Source organism: Panulirus ornatus, chromosome 14 (assembly GCF_036320965.1).
Source record: "Panulirus ornatus isolate Po-2019 chromosome 14, ASM3632096v1, whole genome shotgun sequence".
Lineage (NCBI taxonomy): Eukaryota > Metazoa > Arthropoda > Malacostraca > Decapoda > Palinuridae > Panulirus > Panulirus ornatus.
In genome coordinates, this window is record NC_092237.1 from 10,558,139 (window position 1) to 10,578,565 (window position 20,427).

The 20,427-nt window shown below is 38.2% G+C and overlaps 2 protein-coding genes across 5 annotated transcripts in view; one reads left to right on the forward strand and one right to left on the reverse strand.

Annotated features, from left to right (window-relative positions):
• The first annotated feature begins 797 nt into the window (after positions 1–797).
• baf (barrier to autointegration factor) lies at positions 798–16,372 on the forward strand. Of its 2 annotated transcripts, none has more exons than XM_071669602.1 (4): positions 798–878; positions 6,606–6,681; positions 7,025–7,163; positions 15,717–16,372. In XM_071669602.1, the coding sequence occupies exons 3-4, from the start codon at positions 7,038–7,040 to the stop codon at positions 15,861–15,863; spliced, it is 273 nt and encodes a 90-aa protein (XP_071525703.1). In that variant the 5' UTR covers positions 798–878; positions 6,606–6,681; positions 7,025–7,037; the 3' UTR covers positions 15,864–16,372. The 2 variants fall into 2 exon arrangements, with proteins under 2 accessions (XP_071525703.1, XP_071525704.1); XM_071669603.1 differs by having other exon boundaries at positions 844–878; positions 7,032–7,163.
• An 808-nt stretch (positions 16,373–17,180) lies between these two features.
• The window catches only part of Cse1 (chromosome segregation 1), a 28,604-nt gene continuing 25,357 nt past the window's right edge, over positions 17,181–20,427 (reverse strand). For 2 of the 3 annotated variants that reach the window (XM_071669601.1, XM_071669600.1), the window contains exon 11: positions 17,295–19,158. In XM_071669601.1, the coding sequence (XP_071525702.1) occupies positions 17,678–19,158 (1,481 nt within the window). In that variant the 3' untranslated portion in view covers positions 17,295–17,677. Of the gene's footprint in view, positions 19,159–20,427 lie in introns of all 3 variants that reach the window. The other variant, XM_071669599.1, reaches the window with a different exon arrangement.

The window sequence follows — 20,427 nt, forward strand, 5'->3', positions numbered from 1 at the left end:
AATTTACCGGATGGATTAAACTATGTCTTGCTAAACATAGGATTTATTGTACTCGGGTCATAATTAACCTCCAGGCGAGAGGAGTCCTGGTACAATACTGTAACCAGCGGCATTATAGGTAGCACACCTCCTTCTCGAACTAGCGTCTCGGATCCAAATATTACATAGACTTTGCCTTTGCCATTTTGTGAAGACATAATGAGGACCTCAGGAAAGCCAACTCGATTCTGCTGTGCTACAGTGCACTGTGCACATTGCAGTAACAGACGTTTTCACTGTATTGCTGCACTCAGCATATCTACTAAGACAATTTTTGTGGGGCGGGTTAAATCAAGATACAAGTTTTGAATTCGCATTTAATTACAACTGACATAAATCATGTCAAACAGAGACTAATACGTGATATATACATCACTATTCACTAGCATGGCATGGTGGCACTTTGTTAAATATTTCGCTCTTACTGATAAAGAAACACCATACATATAGTATAAATTACTATGAATAATCATAGATGATCATACATTTAATAGTACAATCTCGTAATGTCTTACTCGAAACTAAAAATATTTCAAAAAAATTTAGGGTAAGCCAGTGCAGGTAAATGTAGATGTCAAACCACAGTTTGTGTACTTTACTACGATTTTAAAAGTGCTAATATTTTCATCAATATTACGTCGAAAAGATATTCTAAGTATTGATTTATCTCTTTTAATAAAAAAGATAATTTTCAGGTATCAGTTAATACATATGAAGATAAAGTATGGGCGAGAAATGTAAAGTCTAAAATAATCCGCACAACTCTTGCATTGTGTGGTTGGTTAGCGTTTACCACAAAAGCCTGTTGGTGTTGTGGTGTTACGTTCAAGACAGGAAAGGTGAGTCTTATGTGTATATATATATATATATATATATATATATATATATATATATATATATATATATATATATATATAACTCATGATCTACACTTATTGGTATATCATTTGTATTAAGGAAAGTAAGGTAACTAGATCATTTTAGTTGTGAGGTTAACCCGAAAGTATAGATAATGTGCTAGCATGTTGTAGAGGTTTAAGGTTAGTGAACGGGAAAAACGTTATAGCCTTTTCTTCCACTCGCAAAATGCATAGGGCTGTTGAGTGACACGTTATTGTAAATATCAGTTTTGGTGATGTTGTAAGTATGTTGATTGGAGGCAGCACAGAAATTACGAGTGGTTGTGTAGCCGATGGATATATTGTCACCATTGGGTAATGTGGTGTAATGCTTGATACTGTTGACGCCTGTTTTATCAGCTGTTAATATTTTCGCCTTTTAGAGAAATTGAATCATTGTTTAGGCAAATTGTTTTCTTTCCCAGCGTTACTTCATTTGCTATTCCTTCGTATAGATAGTGTTATAGTCTTAGCTTCACGTCATAACTAGCTTTAGGGAATGGTTATGCTTGTTCTAGATGGTTTAGTTAGTTTTTGATTGTAGATATTCCTGAAGAGGACAGAACTAACTTATCTGTTGTAATGAATAATGTTCAGTTAGGAAACATGGAGCTCGATACTTAGTACCTCCACATTTATTATGCTTCGGCATATTATCTAGTGGCTTTGTAGGAGATCCAGTCATTCAGTGAAATTTGTGTGTAAAACTAAGTGGCAGTGAATTAACAGACATTTCATGCTGACTTTCCTATACCAATTTTGTGCTGCATTGGTCCTTATTTTTTTTTAGAATGTGCATCCTTTCCAAGTGTTCACAGGGGCTGGTAGCCATGAATATCACTGGGAAGTATTTTGCCCTGTGCTCATTTGCTCACACTCATCCCAAGTGCGAGACCATTTGCCTCCACTTCTTGAAGCAGGTTGTCCTGTGTAATGCCATGTTAGGTATGTAGGTTTGGCTAGGTTAGGTTAAGTAAAACTAGAAAATGAGAGCATATCCCCAAATAAGTATCTCAATTCAAACAAAATTGAAATCACTGCTAGAGAAATATTTTGAATGCTCTGATTTGTTAGTTAGTAGTCTGAGATTAGATTAGGTTAGATTGTGTGGATTTGGTTGGGTTGTGTTGCACTTAGCACTACGCAAGTATAGCATTACGTTTTTCGGATGAGACATGTATGACAAATTTTATCATTCTTTGGCACATCTGACCAATGGCAACAGTGATTGCCTTTGAGCAATTTACTTGAGCATAGTGGGTATTAAGGTACTAAGCATGGAGCTCCATGTGAATACAGTGTGCTTTTGAAACCCCATCTGTATACCAGGGAAACAACATGAAAACCATACCCAACATCCTTGGCAATCAATATTTATCTTGCTGTTTGGTAGTCTTCGAACCAGATATGTAGAATCAGTCGGGTCTGCTTTGGACTTCATTTAAGGATTTAAAAGCTCTTCTCTTCATTTGAATTTTCAAATAATGTTTGATTTCAGCACATAATGTTTTATTTCACCACATAGATGTCACCAGCAGCCTATCAACACAGCTGGAAAAAAATATCACCATTTTAGTGGTCCACAGGTCCTCTTAAGAGTTTATGCATACTTCACCTTGGCATGATGCCAGAATTATGCTCCCATCATTGTGGTGATTTTTTTCAGATAAACAATTTCTCTTTTGAGTGTCCGTAATATTGATGAAAATGTAAATATTTCTCATTTTCTCATCAGATTAAAATTTTGTTAGTATGAATGGTATATAAGTTCATGAATAATAAAAAGGACTCTTAGGGCAGAAAGGTAATGATATAGATGCATATAGATGTATTATATGACTGTGGAAGGGAAGAAGGATAAGTATATAAACAAAGTGAGAGAGGAATAATTTTTGGACACTATCTCTTCCTGCTTTGTTTGTTCCATTTAGTTTTCTTTCCTTCTTTGGTTAAGTATAATTTATACATAAACTTGTAAGTAAACTAGTTTAACCAACAATTTACGCCTGGTCAATTTATGGATAAGTTTTTATTTTCCACTGCCCACCTGGTCCACAATTGTTTTCTCAGTTTATTTACACAGTCAGTTGATCTCTCTATCTTTTGTTACAGCACATTATAGACTTATATTCATTGTTGTCACACTGGTTTAGGTTCTTTTATTCCTGTCATTGTATTTTTATTTTATTATTTTTTACAGATGTTACTAATGTTTTGATTCTGTTTTGCAAACTTTTTAGCTAATTTGTACAGAAGTAATAGGAGAGTAGCCTACCTGGCATATTAAGATATTAGGCTGCCATACTGTGTTCACTTTCTTTTGGAATATTCTTATTTGGTACAGATCTCATGTTTTGGATATGCAATACTGTATCAGTATTATGGTATGTGATGTAATAATCACAGAATATTGTTTGAATACAATTAGGTGCACATAAGATAGAAAAAATAATAGGAGATAGAAAAAATTAGAATTGAGTTTCCAGTGCCCCCCACTCCCATTCCTTTTAGTTGCCTTCTACTTCACGACACACAGGGAATATGTGGGAAGTATTCTTTCTCCCTTATCCCCGGGGATAATATAATATATATGTAGAGGTTTTCAAAAAAAGGCAAGAATGTAGAGAAGATAGTGGTGAGAGTAAGTGAGCTTGGAGAGGAGACTTGCGTAAAGAAATTCCAGGAAAGATTTAGTTTAGAATGACAAAAGGTGAGAGGTAATGAGCAAATGGAGTGAGTAGAGTGTATGAGAAATGGGATGTAATTAGGGAAGCATTGATGACATGTGTAAGAGATGCATGTGGAATGAGAAAGGTGGGAGGTGGTCAGATTAGAAAGGGTAGGGAGTGGTGGGATGAAGTAAAGTTTTAGTGAAAGAAAAAACAGAGGTGTTTTGACATTACTTACAAGGAAGGAATGCAAATGACTGGGAGATGTATGAGAGAAAGTGGCAGAAGGACAAGGGGAAAGTGCAGAGGGCAAATGAGTCAGGTTGAGAGAGTATCATTAAACTTTAGGGAGAATAAATATATGCTTTGCAAGTAGGTAAATAATGTGCAGAAGACGAGAACAAGTGGGAACATTTGGTGAATTGGGTGAGGGGGTCAGTGATTATAGGTGATGATGGAGAGAAGAGGAGATAGAGTGAGTATTTTGAAGGATTGTTAAATGTGTTTGGTGATAGAGTGGCAGATGTAGGGTGTTTTGGTTGGGGGGGGGGGGGGGGGGGGATGCAAAGTGAGAGAGTCATAGACAGTAGTTTGGTGAAAAGATGGATTTGTATGTGGCATTTATGAATCTGGAGAAAGCATATGATAGGGTTGATAGAAATGCTTTGTGGAAGGTCATAAGAATATATGGTGTGGGTGGTAAGCTGCTAGAAGCAGTGAGAAGTATTTATCAAGGATGCAAGGCATATGTACAATTAGGAAGAGAGGAGAGTGATTGGTTCCCAGTGAAAGTTGTTCTACAGCACAGGTGTGTGATGTCACCATGTAGTTTACATTGTTTATGGATGGGGCAGTTAGGGTGGTGAATGCATGAGTTTTGGAGAGGGGCAAGTATGCAGTCTGTTGGGGATTAGAGGACCTGGGAAGTGAGTCAGTTGTTGTTTGCTGATGATACAGCACTGATGGGTGATTCAAGTGAAAACTGCAGAAGTTGGTGACTGAATTTGGAAAAGTGTGTGAAATGAGAAAGTTGAAAGTAAATGTGAATAAAAGCAAGGTTATTAGGTTCAGCAGGATTGAGGGTCAAATTGGTTGGGATGTAAATTTGAATGGAGAAAAATTGGAGGAAGTGAAGTGTTTTAGATATCTAGAAGTGGGCTTTGCAGCCAATGGAACCATAGAAGAGGAAGTGAGCCATAGGGTGGGGGAGAGGGCCAAGGTTCTGGCTGTGATTAAGAATGTGTGGAAAAAGATAACATTATTTCGGAGAGCAAAAATGGGTATGTTTGAAGGAATCATAGTTCCAACAATATTTTATGGTTGCAATGCATTGGCTATAAATAGGGTTGTGCAGAGGAGGGTGGATGTGTTGAAAATGAAATGTTTGAGGACAACATGTGGTGTGAGGTGGCTTGATCAAGTAAGTAGTGAAAGGGTAAGAGATGTGTGGTAATAATGGTAATAAAAAGTGTGGTTGAGAGAGCAGAAGAGGGTGTATGGGTTGGACATATGGAGAGAATGAGTGAGGAAAAGTTGACTAAGAGGATATATGTATGAGAGGTGGAGGGAACAAGAAGCAGGAGACTGAGAAAAGGTTGACTAAGAGGATATATGTGTGAAAGGTGGAGGGAACAAGAAGCAGGAGACTAAAATGGTGGTGGAAGGATGTAATCATAAAGATTTTGAGTGATTGGGGCCTGAACATGCAGGAGAGTGAAAGATGTGCAGGGAATAGAGTGAATTTTAATGAAGTGGTATACTGGGTTCGACATGCTGTCAGTGGGCTGAATCATATATGTATATTTCCCTTGCCTGAGCCAGGTACCCATTTTATCAACCAACCCCTAGAGGTGGATGAACAGCTGGGTTGACTGTGGACCGACTGTCATGACCAGGACTCAGACCTCTGTGCTCGACCCTGGGCAGCCCATGAATGCTAACCATTACACCACAGTTTAACCAATTTAACATGGATGCTTACACAGTTTGGAGCAATGTGTGTGCTTGGACATATTAACCTACTTAGCAATTTCACCATTTCTGAAAGCCCACACCATCTAATGTGATGATCACTGAGAGTGTCTTCTCCCAGGTTTTCATCTCATTTAACATAGCAGTGATTCATAATGAACATTGTGATTACTACCATGTGCTCCAAAGCTCAACTCATTGTAGGTTGAACCATTTCCTTTTCCATCATATTTGATACACTGTATTCATATAATGAACCCCCTGTGGTCAAAGTCTTTGCTATTACTAACATTGTTTGTCTCCTGTGAATTTCACCACCAATCATCCTTATGTGGACCTACTTGTCATATGTTTAGCATACATCAGAAATTTCATATCTTGTTTTGTGACACATTCCCTGCTTCATAACTATGACTGTACTGTGCTTCATGTTATATCACAATTACTATACACAAATATCCTGTGTTCTTGTGCATGTGGTTGCATATTGCTGGACTTTTACTTACTTTCCATCATCTACACTTTGTAATGTGGGTTAATGTTACATCTCATAAGGAATACTTAACTAGTATATGATTCAGTGTTTGCCATAAACCTGTTAATACAGATTGTGGTTTTTATTATTATATTACAGAGGGTAATGCTATGCTGCTTAGAGGCTTTCATACTAACACTGTATGTATTCCCATTTACTAACCATTAAATACGACACGTGGCTACAAAAAACATATTTCACATACAGAGAGACAGGGAGACGAATTACACTGGTGATCATTGCGAAACTGTTTACAATTCGACAAATAGAAACTCACAAAAATCGCATGTTGAATATCATTTGTAATCTTACAGTCCAGACCCAGAATACAACCCAAACCTGATATCCCTGTGCATCTCTTATTATGGGATTGTGAGGGATTACCATTATAAAGTATTTAGAATTTGCTGCTGTATTTGTTTATTTGAAAAATAGAAAATACTTGATAACAGTATGTAAAGTACCAGTCATCATGATGTTTTCTTCCCCAAGGTTGTGCACAGAGGCTTGTGGGCCAACCATACACATACAGCCTGCATCTTACCTTCACCTGCCTCTGATAAACTGGGTAAATATTTATATCTGTTCATCTTACATAGATCTCATAAGTAAATGTTTTTATGTAAGAAAAGAAAATGGTTGCATGGAATTCTTAAACCCATTGGGACGGGAAGTTGAGACTTCAGTGGTCCCAGGGTTTATGATTAACATTGAATGGAAGGATAGATTGATGGTGTAAAGTATTGTTTTCTGAAGCCTTAGTTAAGTATGAATGAGTAAACTTAGTTTTGTGGTGTCTGTATTTTCTTTATGAAATCTTTTATGAATCTCCTTGTTAGTTCTGTAGATGGATTATTGACTATCAGTATTTCAGATAAATGTATTAAATGTTCATTTGACACCTTATTCAGTTTACAGATAAACATGTCTACAACTAGTCAAAAACATAGAAACTTTGTTGCTGAGCCTATGGGAGAAAAGGATGTTACAGAACTGGCTGGAATTGGTCCTGTGTTGGGACAAAAATTATCCAGTAAAGGCTTTGATAAGGTGAGGTTATATGCAATCTTAACACAAATTAGTATTTCTTACTACTTATTTCCTACATAAAGAGTTCTTCCTGCGTTCATGAAACCTCCAATTGCATGCAGTAAGCTGGCCATGTCCACTGAGCAGGACCATTGGTCATAGTATATTGATATGGTGAGAATGTGTAGCATCTGAAAAGGAAGTGGTCAGTATCCTCATTGTGGTTTTTGCATCCTGGGTATAAAGGGCCCTAAGCTGTTTTGAGTCTGCATTTGTAGTAATGTAGGGATAGGTGATGTTCATAGCATAGACAGAAGAGTTTGACTAGTTTATTTGGGGAATGTGGTTTCAGAAAGATATACATGGGGTGGTGTTTAAGACTGGGTTGGAAGGGTGTTATTTGATGTTTGTTGGGTCATTTTAGACCATCAGTATTGCTTTTGAAGTTTTATTCATTTATTTCATTTATTATACTTAACCGCCGTCTCCTGTGTTTGTGAGGTAGTGCAAGGAAAAAGACGAGGAATGGCCTGACTCACCCACATACACATGTATTTTATTTTTTTTTTATTATACTTTGTCGCTGTCTCCCGCGTTTGCGAGGTAGCGCAAGGAAACAGACGAAAGAAATGGCCCCCCCCATACACATGTATATACATACGTCCACACACCCAAATATACATACCTACACAGCTTTCCATGGTTTACCCCAGACGCTTCACATGCCTTGATTCAATCCACTGACAGCACGTCAACCCCGGTATACCACATCGCTCCAATTCACTCTATTCCTTGCCCTCCTTTCACCCTCCTGCATGTTCAGGCCCCGATCACACAAAATCTTTTTCACTCCATCTTTCCACCTCCAATTTGGTCTCCCTCTTCTCCTCGTTCCCTCCACCTCCGACACATATATCCTCTTGGTCAATCTTTCCTCACTCATTCTCTCCATGTGCCCAAACCACTTCAAAACACCCTCTTCTGCTCTCTCAACCACGCTCTTTTTATTTCCACACATCTCTCTTACCCTTACGTTACTCACTCGATCAAACCACCTCACACCACACATTGTCCTCAAACATCTCATTTCCAGCACATCCATCCTCCTGCGCACAACTCTATCTATAGCCCACGCCTCGCAACCATACAACATTGTTGGAACCACTATTCCTTCAAACATACCCATTTTTGCTTTCCGAGATAATGTTCTCGACTTCCACACATTCTTCAAGGCTCCCAGAATTTTCGCCCCCTCCCCCACCCTATGATCCACTTCCGCTTCCATGGTTCCATCCGCTGCCAGATCCACTCCCAGATATCTAAAATACTTCACTTCCTCCAGTTTTTCTCCATTCAAACTCACCTCCCAATTGACTTGACCCTCAACCCTATTGTACCTAATAACCTTGCTCTTATTCACATTTACTCTTAACTTTCTTCTTCCACACACTTTACCAAACTCAGTCACCAGCTTCTGCAGTTTCTCACATGAATCAGCCGCCAGCGCTGTATCATCAGCGAACAACAGCTGACTCACTTCCCAAGCTCTCTCATCCCCAACAGACTTCATACTTGCCCCTCTTTCCAAAACTCTTGCATTTACCTCCCTAACAACCCCATCCATAAACAAATTAAACAACCATGGAGACATCACACACCCCTGCCGCAAACCTACATTCACTGAGAACCAATCACTTTCCTCTCTTCCTACACGTACACATGCCTTACATCCTCGATAAAAACTTTTCACTGCTTCTAACAACTTTCCTCCCACACCATATATTCTTAATACCTTCCACAGAGCATCTCTATCAACTCTATCATATGCCTTCTCCAGATCCATAAATGCTACATACAAATCCATTTGCTTTTCTAAGTATTTCTCACATACATTCTTCAAAGCAAACACCTGATCCACACATCCTCTACCACTTCTTATTTCCTTCTTTTTATGTAATGACCACACAGTGCAATATGTCTCCTTTGGGTCTTATGTACACATTGAACACTTTCATCATTAGTTTTCTGTCTCATGAACATTCTCTGTATCATAGCACTCATTACTTGTCTTCAGAGTACTATCTTATATTTGCTTCATGAATTCAGGCTTCAATTCCCAGGTTTATGACATTTTTTCCTCTTTTCCTGTTGGGTCTTTGTAGGAAGGTACCATTGTATTTTTAATTGTTCCATGACAGACTTTCTATAGACGGTAACTGGGGATCGTAGTTTCTTGTGGTCTTGTTTTGTACACACTTTCTTACTTAATCTCTTATTGTCCACAAAGCATATAATTTTACTTCCCCATACATCATCAATAGTTTCTGAAATCATAATTACAAAAAGTATTGATGCTTATACAGGTACATCACCAATTTTCTGGCACTTGTTTCCAAAGCCTTGTAGGATTAAAAATTTTGCCAGACCAACTGTGGTCATGTAATAATAATTCATCAACACACCTCTAACCCACTAATTATACATCTCCCATGTGTCTAAAGTATACCATGGACTGGCAGAATTGTAAATTAAATATTAAATGTTTGAGCATCCTAGATTGTTTGAATCCAGTAGCGTATCTAGGGTATGGCAGGTAGGGAAGGTGCCCTGGGCGCCACTGGCGTATTGGTGTCATGGATCCAGACAATGATTCGGATCTTAAAGATTTAGATTTCTTGACCATGAAAACATGTCTTTGGCATTTGGAATCACATTGACATCATTATTATTTCAATAGTTATTCACAAAAATTGATATTTCCGTAATGGCATCCTGGATCCAGACAATGATTCAGATCACTCCCAAAATCTAATCAATTGGTCCTTGTGTCATTTCTGACTTTCCCTGAAAATTTCATCAAAATTTGTTTGTAACTTTCGTTGAAAGTTGCTCACAGACAAACAATCAAATGCCGGTAAAAACATAATCTCCTTGGTGGAGGTAATAAGAATAAAAAATATTGGTGTCATATGTTTGGACAGGGGCACAATTTCAGTGCTTGCCATAGGTGCTTTTTCCCCTAGATATGCCTGTTTGAATCCTGTGGGGTCTTCTTCATCTTCTGTTGTTAGTGTTTTCCTAGGTGAGCATTGCCAGAATAATGCCGTTTTGTATGTGTTATACACTTGCTCAGGACTGAGGTGCTCGTCAGCTACAAGTTTCACAAATTCGTGCACATACCTGGCAGCTCCCTCGTGGTTTGCAGACCGCTTTTCTCTGCACACTTTATTCATGGAAATTCCATGATGCTTCTTGAATCTTTGAAGCCTTCCTTCTCTATAGTAATGCTCATGTTGTAATTTAAGTTCTTTATGCAACAACTTAGCCTGGTCCATTATCATGCTACCTGACAAGTCCACTCCATCACTGCAACGCTGTCGAAACCATTCCATCATCACTTTATTGTGCTCAGTACTCTTACCATTTTTCATAGTTTTTCTAATCATCATTTGCTTCTTGGAATCACTATCTGCATAGAATTTCAATATTTTCTCCCTTTGCTTCTTTATATCATAAACAGTTGAATCAATACCGTAGATGTCACATAGCTTATGCACTGAAACATCACAGTCCATTTTATCAACAGTTCTACTTTATCTTGGATCGATATGGACTAGTGTTAATGTTTGACACCATGACTGACACTTATGTGTTATTATTCATAGCTAGGGTTAAATTTAAGCAAAATAAGCTAAGAATCTCACAGAATTGCGGTATCACCACCAACGAGAGCAGTGTAAAGAATGTAAATATGTGCGCCCTACACACAACATCATATGTGGCTGCGATAATTTAAAGTTCCTCACATAATTTTGTCCGGACTAAAGGAGGTGCCGAACCATCAGTTGCTGGAAATTCAGTGGTGTACCTGTAGTAGTAAAGTTCTTTGTGCTTTAAGTGTTCACTCTGGCAATGAAAATGCTACAACTCCCATCTTTATATATATTTTTTTTTTCATACTATTCGCCATTTCCCGCATTAGCAAGGTAGCGTTAAGAACAGAGGACTGGGCCTTTGAGGGAATATCCTCACCTGGCCCCCTTCTTTGTTGCTTCTTTTGGAAAATTAAGAAAAAAATGAGAGGGGAGGATTTCCAACCCCCCGCTCCCTTCCCTTTCAGTCGCCTTCTACGACACGCAGGGAATACGTGGGAAGTATTCTTTCTCCTCTATTCCCAGGGATAAACATACATATATATATATATATATATATATATATATATATATATATATATATATATATATATATATATATATGTATGTATGTAGGTATGTATGTATGTATATATATATATATATATATATGTATGTATGTATGGCTGATTCATGTGAGAAACTGCAGAAGCTGGTGACTGAGTTTGGTAAAGTGTGTGAAAGAAGAAAGTTAAGAGTAAATGTGAATAAGAGCAAGGTTATTAGGTACAGTAGGGTTGAGGGTCAATTCAATTGGGAGGTGAGTTTGAATGGAGAAAAACTGGAGGAAGTGAAGTGTTTTAGATATCTGGGAGTGGATCTGGCAGCGGATGGAACCATGGAAGCGGAAGTGGATCATAGGGTGGGGGAGGGGGCGAAAATTCTGGGAGCCTTGAAGAATGTGTGGAAGTCGAGAACATTATCTCTGAAAGCAAAAATGGGTATGTTTGAAGGAATAGTGGTTCCAACAATGTTATATGGTTGCGAGGCGTGGACTATGGATAGAGTTGTGCGCAGGAGGATGGATGTGCTGGAAATGAGATGTTTGAGGACAATGTGTGGTGTGAGGTGGTTTGATCAAGTAAGTAACGTAAGGGTAAGAGAGATGTGTGGAAATAAAAAGAGCGTGGTTGAGAGAGCAGAAGAGGGTGTTTTGAAATGGTTTGGTCACATGGAGAGAATGAGTGAGGAAAGATTGACCAAGAGGATATATGTGTTGGAGGTGGAGGGAACGAGGAGAAGAGGGAGACCAAATTGGAGGTGGAAAGATGGAGTGAAAAAGATTTTGTGTGATCGGGGCCTGAACATGCAGGAGGGTGAAAGGAGGGCAAAGAATAGAGTGATTTGGAGCGATGTGGTATACCGGGGTTGACGTGCTGTCAGTGGATTGAATCAAGGCATGTGTATGGGGGTGGGTTGGGCCATTTCTTTCGTCTGTTTCCTTGCGCTACCTCGCAAACGTGGGAGACAGCGACAAAGCAAAAAAGAAAAAAAAAAATGTATGTATATACATGTGTATGGGGGTGGGTTGAGCCATTTCTTTCGTCTGTTTCATTGCGCTACCTTGCAAATGCGGGAGACAGCGACAAAGCAAAATAAATAAATATATATATATATATATATATATATATATATATATATATATATATATATATATATATATATATATAAATTTTCATACTATTCGCCATTTCCCACGTTAGCAAGGTAGCGTTAAGAACAGAGGACTGAGCCTTCGAGGGAACATCCCCACTTGGCCCCCTCCTCTGTTCCTTCATTAGGAAAACTAAAAACGAGAGGGGAGGATTTCCAGCCCCCCGCTCCCTTCCCTTTTAGTCGCCTTCTACGACATGCAGGGAATACGTGGGAAGTATTCTTTCTCCCCTATCCCCAGGGATAATATATATATATATATATATATATATATATATATATATATATATATATATATATATTAAATTTTAGGGGGAATAAAAAGATGTTCTGGAAGGAAGTAAATAAAGTGCATAAGACAAGGGAGCAAATGGGAACTTCAGTGAAGGGCGCAAATGGGGAGGTGATAACAAGTAGTGATGATGTGAGAAGGAGATGGAGTGAGTATTTTGAAGGTTTGTTGAATGTGTTTGATGATAGAGTGGCAGATAAAGGGTGTTTTGGTCGAGGTGGTGTGCAAAGTGAGAGGGTTAGGGAAAATGGTTTGGTAAACAGAGAAGAGGTAGTAAAAGCTTTGCGGAAGATGAAAGCCGGCAAGGCAGCAGGTTTGGATGGTATTGCAGTGGAATTTATTAAAAAAGGGGGTGACTGTATTATTGACTGATTGGTAAGGTTATTTAATGTATGTATGACTCATGGTGAGGTGCCTGAGGACTGGCGGAATGCGTGCGTAGTGCCATTGTACAAAGGCAAAGGGGATAAGAGTGAGTGCTCAAGTTACAGAGGTATAAGTTTGTTGAGTATTCCTGGTAAATTGTATGGGAGTGTATTGATTGAGAGGGTGAAGGCATGTACAGAGCATCAGATTGGGGAAGAGCAGTGTGGTTTCAGAAGTGGTAGAGGATGTGTGGATCAGGTGTTTGCTTTGAAGAATGTATGTGAGAAATACTTAGAAAAGCAAATGGATTTGTATGTAGCATTTATGGATCTGGAGAAGGCATATGATAGAGTTGATAGAGATGCTCTGTGGAAGGTATTAAGAATATATGGTGTGGGAGGCAAGTTGTTAGAAGCAGTGAAAAGTTTTTATCGAGGATGTAAGGCATGTGTACGTGTAGGAAGAGAGGAAAGTAATTGGTTCTCAGTGAATGTAGGTTTGCGGCAGGGGTGTGTGATGTCTCCATGGTTGTTTAATTTGTTTATGGATGAGGTTGTTAGGGAGGTGAATGCAAGAGTTTTGGAAAGAGGGGCAAGTATGAAGTCTGTTGGGGATGAGAGAGCTTGGGAAGTGAGTCAGTTGTTGTTCGCTGATGATACAGCGCTGGTGGCTGATTCATGTGAGAAACTGCAGAAGCTGGTGACTGAGTTTGGTAAAGTGTGTGAAAGAAGAAAGTTAAGAGTAAATGTGAATAAGAGCAAGGTAATTAGGTACAGTAGGGGTGAGGGTCAAGTCAATTGGGAGGTAAGTTTGAATGGAGAAAAACTGGAGGAAGTAGTGTTTTAGATATCTGGGAGTGGATCTGGCAGCAGATGGAACCATGGAAGCGGAAGTGGATCATAGGGTGGGGGAGGGGGCGAAAATCCTGGGAGCCTTGAAGAATGTGTGGAAGTCGAGAACATTATCTTGGAAAGCAAAAATGGGTATGTTTAAAGGAATAGTGGTTCCAACAATGTTGTATGGTTGCGAGGCGTGGGCTATGGATAGAGTTGTGCGCAGGAGGATGGATGTGCTGGAAATGAGATGTTTGAGGACAATGTGTGGTGTGAGGTGGTTTGATCGAATAAGTAATGTAAGGGTAAGAGAGATGTGTGGAAATAAAAAGAGCGTGGTTGAGAGAGCAGAAGAGGGTGTTTTGAAATGGTTTGGGCACATGGAGAGAATGAGTGAGGAAAGATTGACCAAGAGGATATATGTGTCGGAGGTGGAGGGAACGAGGAGAAGTGGGAGACCAAATTGGAGGTGGAAAGATGGAGTGAAAAAGATTTTGTGTGATCGGGGCCTGAACATGCAGGAGGGTGAAAGGAGGGCAAGGAATAGAGTGAATTAGATCGATGTGGTATACCGGGGTTGACGTGCTGTCAGTGGATTGTATCAGGGCATGTGAAGCATCTGGGGTAAACCATGGGAAGCTGTGTAGGTATGTATATTTGCATGTGTGGACGTATGTATATACATGTGTATGGGGGTGGGTTGGGCCATTTCTTTCGTCTGTTTCCTTGCGCTACCTCGCAAACGCGGGAGACAGCGGCAAAAAGAAAAAAAATAAAGAAAAAAAAACATGAAAAATGTAAGAAATAATTTAGAAAACTGAAACTTCTAGCTTGAAATGAAATGAAAAAATGAATGTCACATAATGGTTCAACCTCTGGCTATGGAAAAGGGAAATGTATAATTTATTTACACAAACGTCAATAGTTCTCATCAATTTAACCACTGTATCAATAAGCTTCAATGTCTAAGCTACATTTTTTCCAATTTCACTATATATATATATATATATATATATATATATATATATATATATATATATATATATATATATATATATCCCTGGGGATAGGGAAGAAAGAATACTTCCCACGTATTCCCTGCGTGTCGTAGAAGGCGACTAAAAGGGAAGGGAGCGGGGGGCTGGAAATCCTCCCCCCCCCCCTTTTTTTTTTTCCCCAAAGGATGGAACAGAGAAGGGGGCTGGATGAGGATGTTTCCTCAGAGGCCCAGTCCTCTGTTCTTAACGCTAACTCGCTGATGCGGGAAATGGCGAATAGTATGAAAAAAATATATATATATATATATATATATATATATATAATGTGGGAAATGGCGATTAGTATGAAAAAAATATATATTATATATTTATTGTATTCGCAGCCAATTTTATCTTTTTATGACCCATGTACGTCGCTGACTTTTATTTGCTTAAAATTGAAGTAGCAGTGTAAAAATTTGACATGCAATGCTATACATGAACTTTCTTCTACTGTGGATACAAAATATTAACCCTTTTTCAGATTTCTCAACTGTGTGCCTGAAATTCATTTGCTCTAGTATTAGTGTGTGTTATATTTGATGGTATTAATACTGAATTTTTAATTAAACTACTGTCAGTTCAGGAACAGTGTTTGAAGCAATATTTGCACAAAACAAAGTCTCTTCTGCATACCTTAAACCTTACGTTCTTGGTCTTTAATTTCTATGTATTAATTAATTTTTTTGTTTTTGCAACAGGCATATGTTGTTCTTGGTCAGTATCTGGTCCTAAAGAAGAACAAGGAGCTTTTCTTGGATTGGTTGAAGGATACTTGTGGGGCCAATATCAAACAAGCTGGGGACTGCCATCAGTGCCTCTTGGACTGGTGTGGAGAGTTCCTCTAAATAATTGTCTTAAGTACTACATATTAACCATCAAAACCGTCTAAAGAAAATATCAGTGTTAAAGAAGGTATTTTTAAAATACAGAATTCAAGTTTTGCAAAAGGCAAAATGGAAATAGATTATATTTTATCAGATCACACAAGGAGATTCTTTTAAAATCAGTGTTTTAGGTATCCAGAGCTCCTTATGAAATTATTTTTTATCTACAATACAATTATGTACCTGTAGTAGTTGATTATCATGGATAGAGTTATGTAATAAAGGAAAAATAATAGAGTATACAGTTCAAATGAGATCATTTCTTTGTAGGCAAAATTGTTTTCTTGATGTAAAAATTTTACTGTGACTTTGGAATATTTTTCCATATTTTTCTTGGTGTTAATTAACTATGTTTCAATTACAAAGTGCTGAATGTCCATTTACACATACTGTTCACCCATTTTTGCAATTCCTTCATTGTGTATTAATGTGAAAAAAAAAAATTTATACATTATTCCTGAAAGAGACTACTACTTGGTTTCCATGTAAAAGCCTTTGTATACATTTTTTGATGTATGAGAAATTTAAACCTTGGAAGTTTCTGGACCTTGATAGAAAACTGATCTTGGATTTCAGTTTCCTGGAATGAAGTTCCATCCAGAGCCTTGTCTATACGGGCAAGGGGCTGTACCATAGTTTAGTTTATCCTCTTGCTTCAAAGTTTAGTGGTGTACCATGTTTTGTTAGATGAGCCGTAAGTGCAGGAGGCTTTAGTAGAATTCTTTCCTTCTTTATTGCTAGTTTCCAGAACATGAAGTAAAGGCAAGGACCAAATAAGGATATGTAAGGTGCGCAAGGGATAGAGTGAATTGGATTGACATACAGAGGATGACTTGTCATTGGGCTGATCCAGGGCATATGAAACAGTTGGAGGAAACTGGTCTGTGGGTCTCCATACTTGCCCCCTATACCCAAGACTTGCATTTACCTCCCTCACCACCACATTATAAACAAATTGAACAGCCATGCCTTAACTAACTTCTCTTGGAACCAGTCAGTCTCCTGTATTCCTACTTGTACACATGCCTTACACCCTTGATAAGAACTCTCTGCTTAATAAACCATGAAATCTTCCCACATCATAGTGGGATTTACATTCTCTGTATCTTACCGACTGTCAGTGCAATTGAAAGGGTTATAAAAAAAACTGATGCTTGCCACCAGTGAATAGACATAGCTATCAACAGATGACAGACAGGGAAACAAAATGAAGGAATAAATACATCTTGAGGGATTTTAAGAACAGTATCAAGATGTAACTATCAATATGTCAATAAGTCATAGTTTACATTTTTATTACATATTAAATGTGGCAAATGTTTCAATGCAATGAAAAAGTAATATGCAAATGTACACCCATCCAGTGGTAAACCTTTCCTTCCTGTAAAACAGTTTATAGAGAATAATGCATTTATTAAAAACGTTCATACACATTAAAATCAAAAGATAAAGACAAGGTGGGCCTATTAAATGTAAAACTTAAATCTGAAGGTAGTTACAAATGTACAAAAGCTTAACCATCACAATTTTACCTTTTAATAAGTACATTCAAAGTACTACACTGGATTTCATTTACTTCCGTTCATTTCTGTCTGAAATAAGTTGAAATGTAAAGCTAAAAATATAGCAAGTAGTCAACAATGAAGCTTGCAAAACATATGTCTACTGAAGTTGAAAACAAGAAGAGTCTTATCTTTCATCATGCACACAAGGAACTAAGTGATAATAGACGGTATAATTCTATAACATTGTTAACTGTGCACAATGGATGTTGTTCATGCAAGATTACATCCAGCCAGCTGTAAATATTTCAAGACATGAGTCTGTGCTTCCTGGTTCAGCTGAGCCAGTCGAGTCTGAAGTGTCCCTGGATGGGCCTGAGACAGCTGAGAAAGACGCTGAGCTAGGTAAACTCGAGGGTTTTCAACCTGTCCTTTAAGTGGATCAATTTCCCCTCGTCTAGCATGCATTAATCGTGCAGAGGACCCTTGGAATGCTGGGATATCTTCAACCTCAATAAAGTGTTCTCCTGCTGGCAGAGAGCTGTCTTCTGGACATTCCAAAAGTTTAACCACAGCTTCTAATACTGCACCCCAATAAGTGTTGTAGTTCCCAGTATACATTATAGGGTCTGTTGACAAATTGCTTAATCCTATCACACATATTTTTTTTTCCACCTCACCAGACACTTTTTGAAGATTTGGTAACAACAGACGTTCTAAGACCATACGAAACATTCCTCCCTGTAATTCATCTACTATCTGGATAAGGCGAGTTGCTGAGTGCTGGCAGATGAAAAGATTAAAGAACACAAGAAGAGATTTAACATATTTAGTCGTTTTACTAGATGTTAAGCGTCGGAACATAATAGTAAAGATCTGATTCCAATAATTTTCTAAAACTTCTTTTGGCATGTGGAGCAGCATGCACTGTAGAAGGTAGAAACCCTCATGATCATTTGTTTTTGAAGCATTCAATTTGTTAAACACCCCTAGAACTGCTTCTAATTTACCCATCTGCACTATCTTTACTTGGGCTTTTTCAATATATGCTTGGAGAAGCCTGACCATGGGTGCAACATATCCTGGACGCTCCCACAGCACAGGCATTACCAGAAATGGGAGAAGTGATAGGTAAGCTTCTGGAACATCTGATTTTTGTCTTTCCAAAAGTAATGATATTATTTGGAAAATGTATGGTATGAGGGTATCTACTTCATTTTGCAAGATGTCTTGAAAGACTGGGAAGAGGTTCCTATCAAATTCCCCAACAGCACCATCTACATTGTTGCAAACAGTCTTTATGACCAATGAGAGAGTTTCAAAAAGGTAATGGACGTAATGGGGCTTTGTGGGATTTTTGGCAACATGCTGCAACTTGATAACAAGTTGTGGTACAATGAGACCAGCATGCTGCATCAAATCCTCTTCAATAATGCTTGTGACCCTCATCATTGTTTTCATTACATACTCATTCTGTTCCGATCCCTGAATGGCCATAGCCCCAAACAGGTTTGCATACAGTGTTGATGCTATGGGAGAGACATCATTTTTCTGTACTGCTGGTTGGTTATTCACTCGAAGCATAAATATTTTATCTATTGCTGCTGCTGCATATGTATGTACCACTGGTGATTGTGCAGTCAAGATCCGAGTTAAGTCTGGTACACAGACTTTTACTGCATCAAAAGGCAGAGCACTGCGGAAGCTGATGACGTACTTGACCGCTTCAGCCTTCAGTATTGGTAAGTGGTTTACTGTAAAAAAAAAAAAAAAAGTTTCATCAGTTTCCTAAGTAGACAAATATATATACGAGTATTTGTAAAATATTTTAGTCAGCTGGTGATACAACATAGATACTTTTGGACAAAGGTGAACTAGCATTTGCAAAGATACACCATTAAAAAAAAAGAGAGGAGGAGGAGCAGCAGATGTGCAAAAACGTTAACAACCAAAACATAATGAGCATAAGAAATTCTGTTATTCAGAATAACGTTAACATTGCACCCAACGGAAAATTAAGTAAAATGGAAATCAACTTGAAAATGTTTTAGCATCCATATGATGCAAATAGAGTTAGTGCCAGAGAAACTTAACATTTCCTGTATCTGACAAATGTCAAGAAATACTTATGAAGCATAAGTATTAATACAGAGTCTCAGGCCACTGGCAGAAGGCAACATTAGGATCCTACCTAATGTTCCTACTGACTACTTTTACCTAGTCTACCTACTAACTTGTTTTACCCAATGTTTCTCCTTACTACTATCTACCTAATGCCCCAGCCTAACTGTTCCTGTCCACTAGTTCTATCTGTTGCTCCTACCATTTTGCCAAAAGACATAGCTCGCACATACTAGCCACAGAATGTCAGTAGTCCATGTGTGGGTGAGGCAGAAAGAAAATGCAACTTGACAACCACTAAGGTGTTGGCTTACTACGCAGTTGTTGCCAAGTCTTCTGACACCCAGGCTAGTGGTAATAAATCTCTTCTTGAACACAACACATTTAAATCCTTCTGATTCTATAGAACTCAATGTAATTCCAATCCTTCTTCCTTGTAAAACTACCAGACATTTTTTATCCTACAACCATCCTTGTCTTTACAACAGAAATACCTTGGCTTAGTGACCATTACTACTCTTGAAGCTGACATACAATGTGATGGTTCATCTTTTAAAAAAGAAAACTTTCATATATTTTCAACTTACCATTGTACAAATGTCTGGTTCAGCAACTGAAGCAGCATATGTAACCTATTCTTCTACATATATATATTTTTTCCATACATAGCCATTTCCCGTATTAGTAAGGTAGCGTTAAGAACAGAGGACTGAGCTTTAGGGGGAATACTCTCACTTGGCCTCCTTCTCTGTTCCTTCTTTGGGAAAATTAAAAACAGGAGGGGAGGATTTCCAGCCCCACGCTCCCTTAGCTTTTAAAATTCCTACATATGAGTTGGCACAAATTACTCTTATAAATGCAAAGTTCTTGCACACATATATGCAGAAGTTTCTCCCATTCAC

Coding starts and splice junctions, on each gene's coding strand:
- baf (XM_071669602.1), top strand. CDS start 7,038: ATGTCTACAACTAGTCAAAAACATAGAAACTTTGTTGCTGAGCCTATG. Junction 7,164..15,716: donor CCAGTAAAGGCTTTGATAAG/GTGAGGTTATAT, acceptor TTTTTGCAACAG/GCATATGTTGTTCTTGGTCA.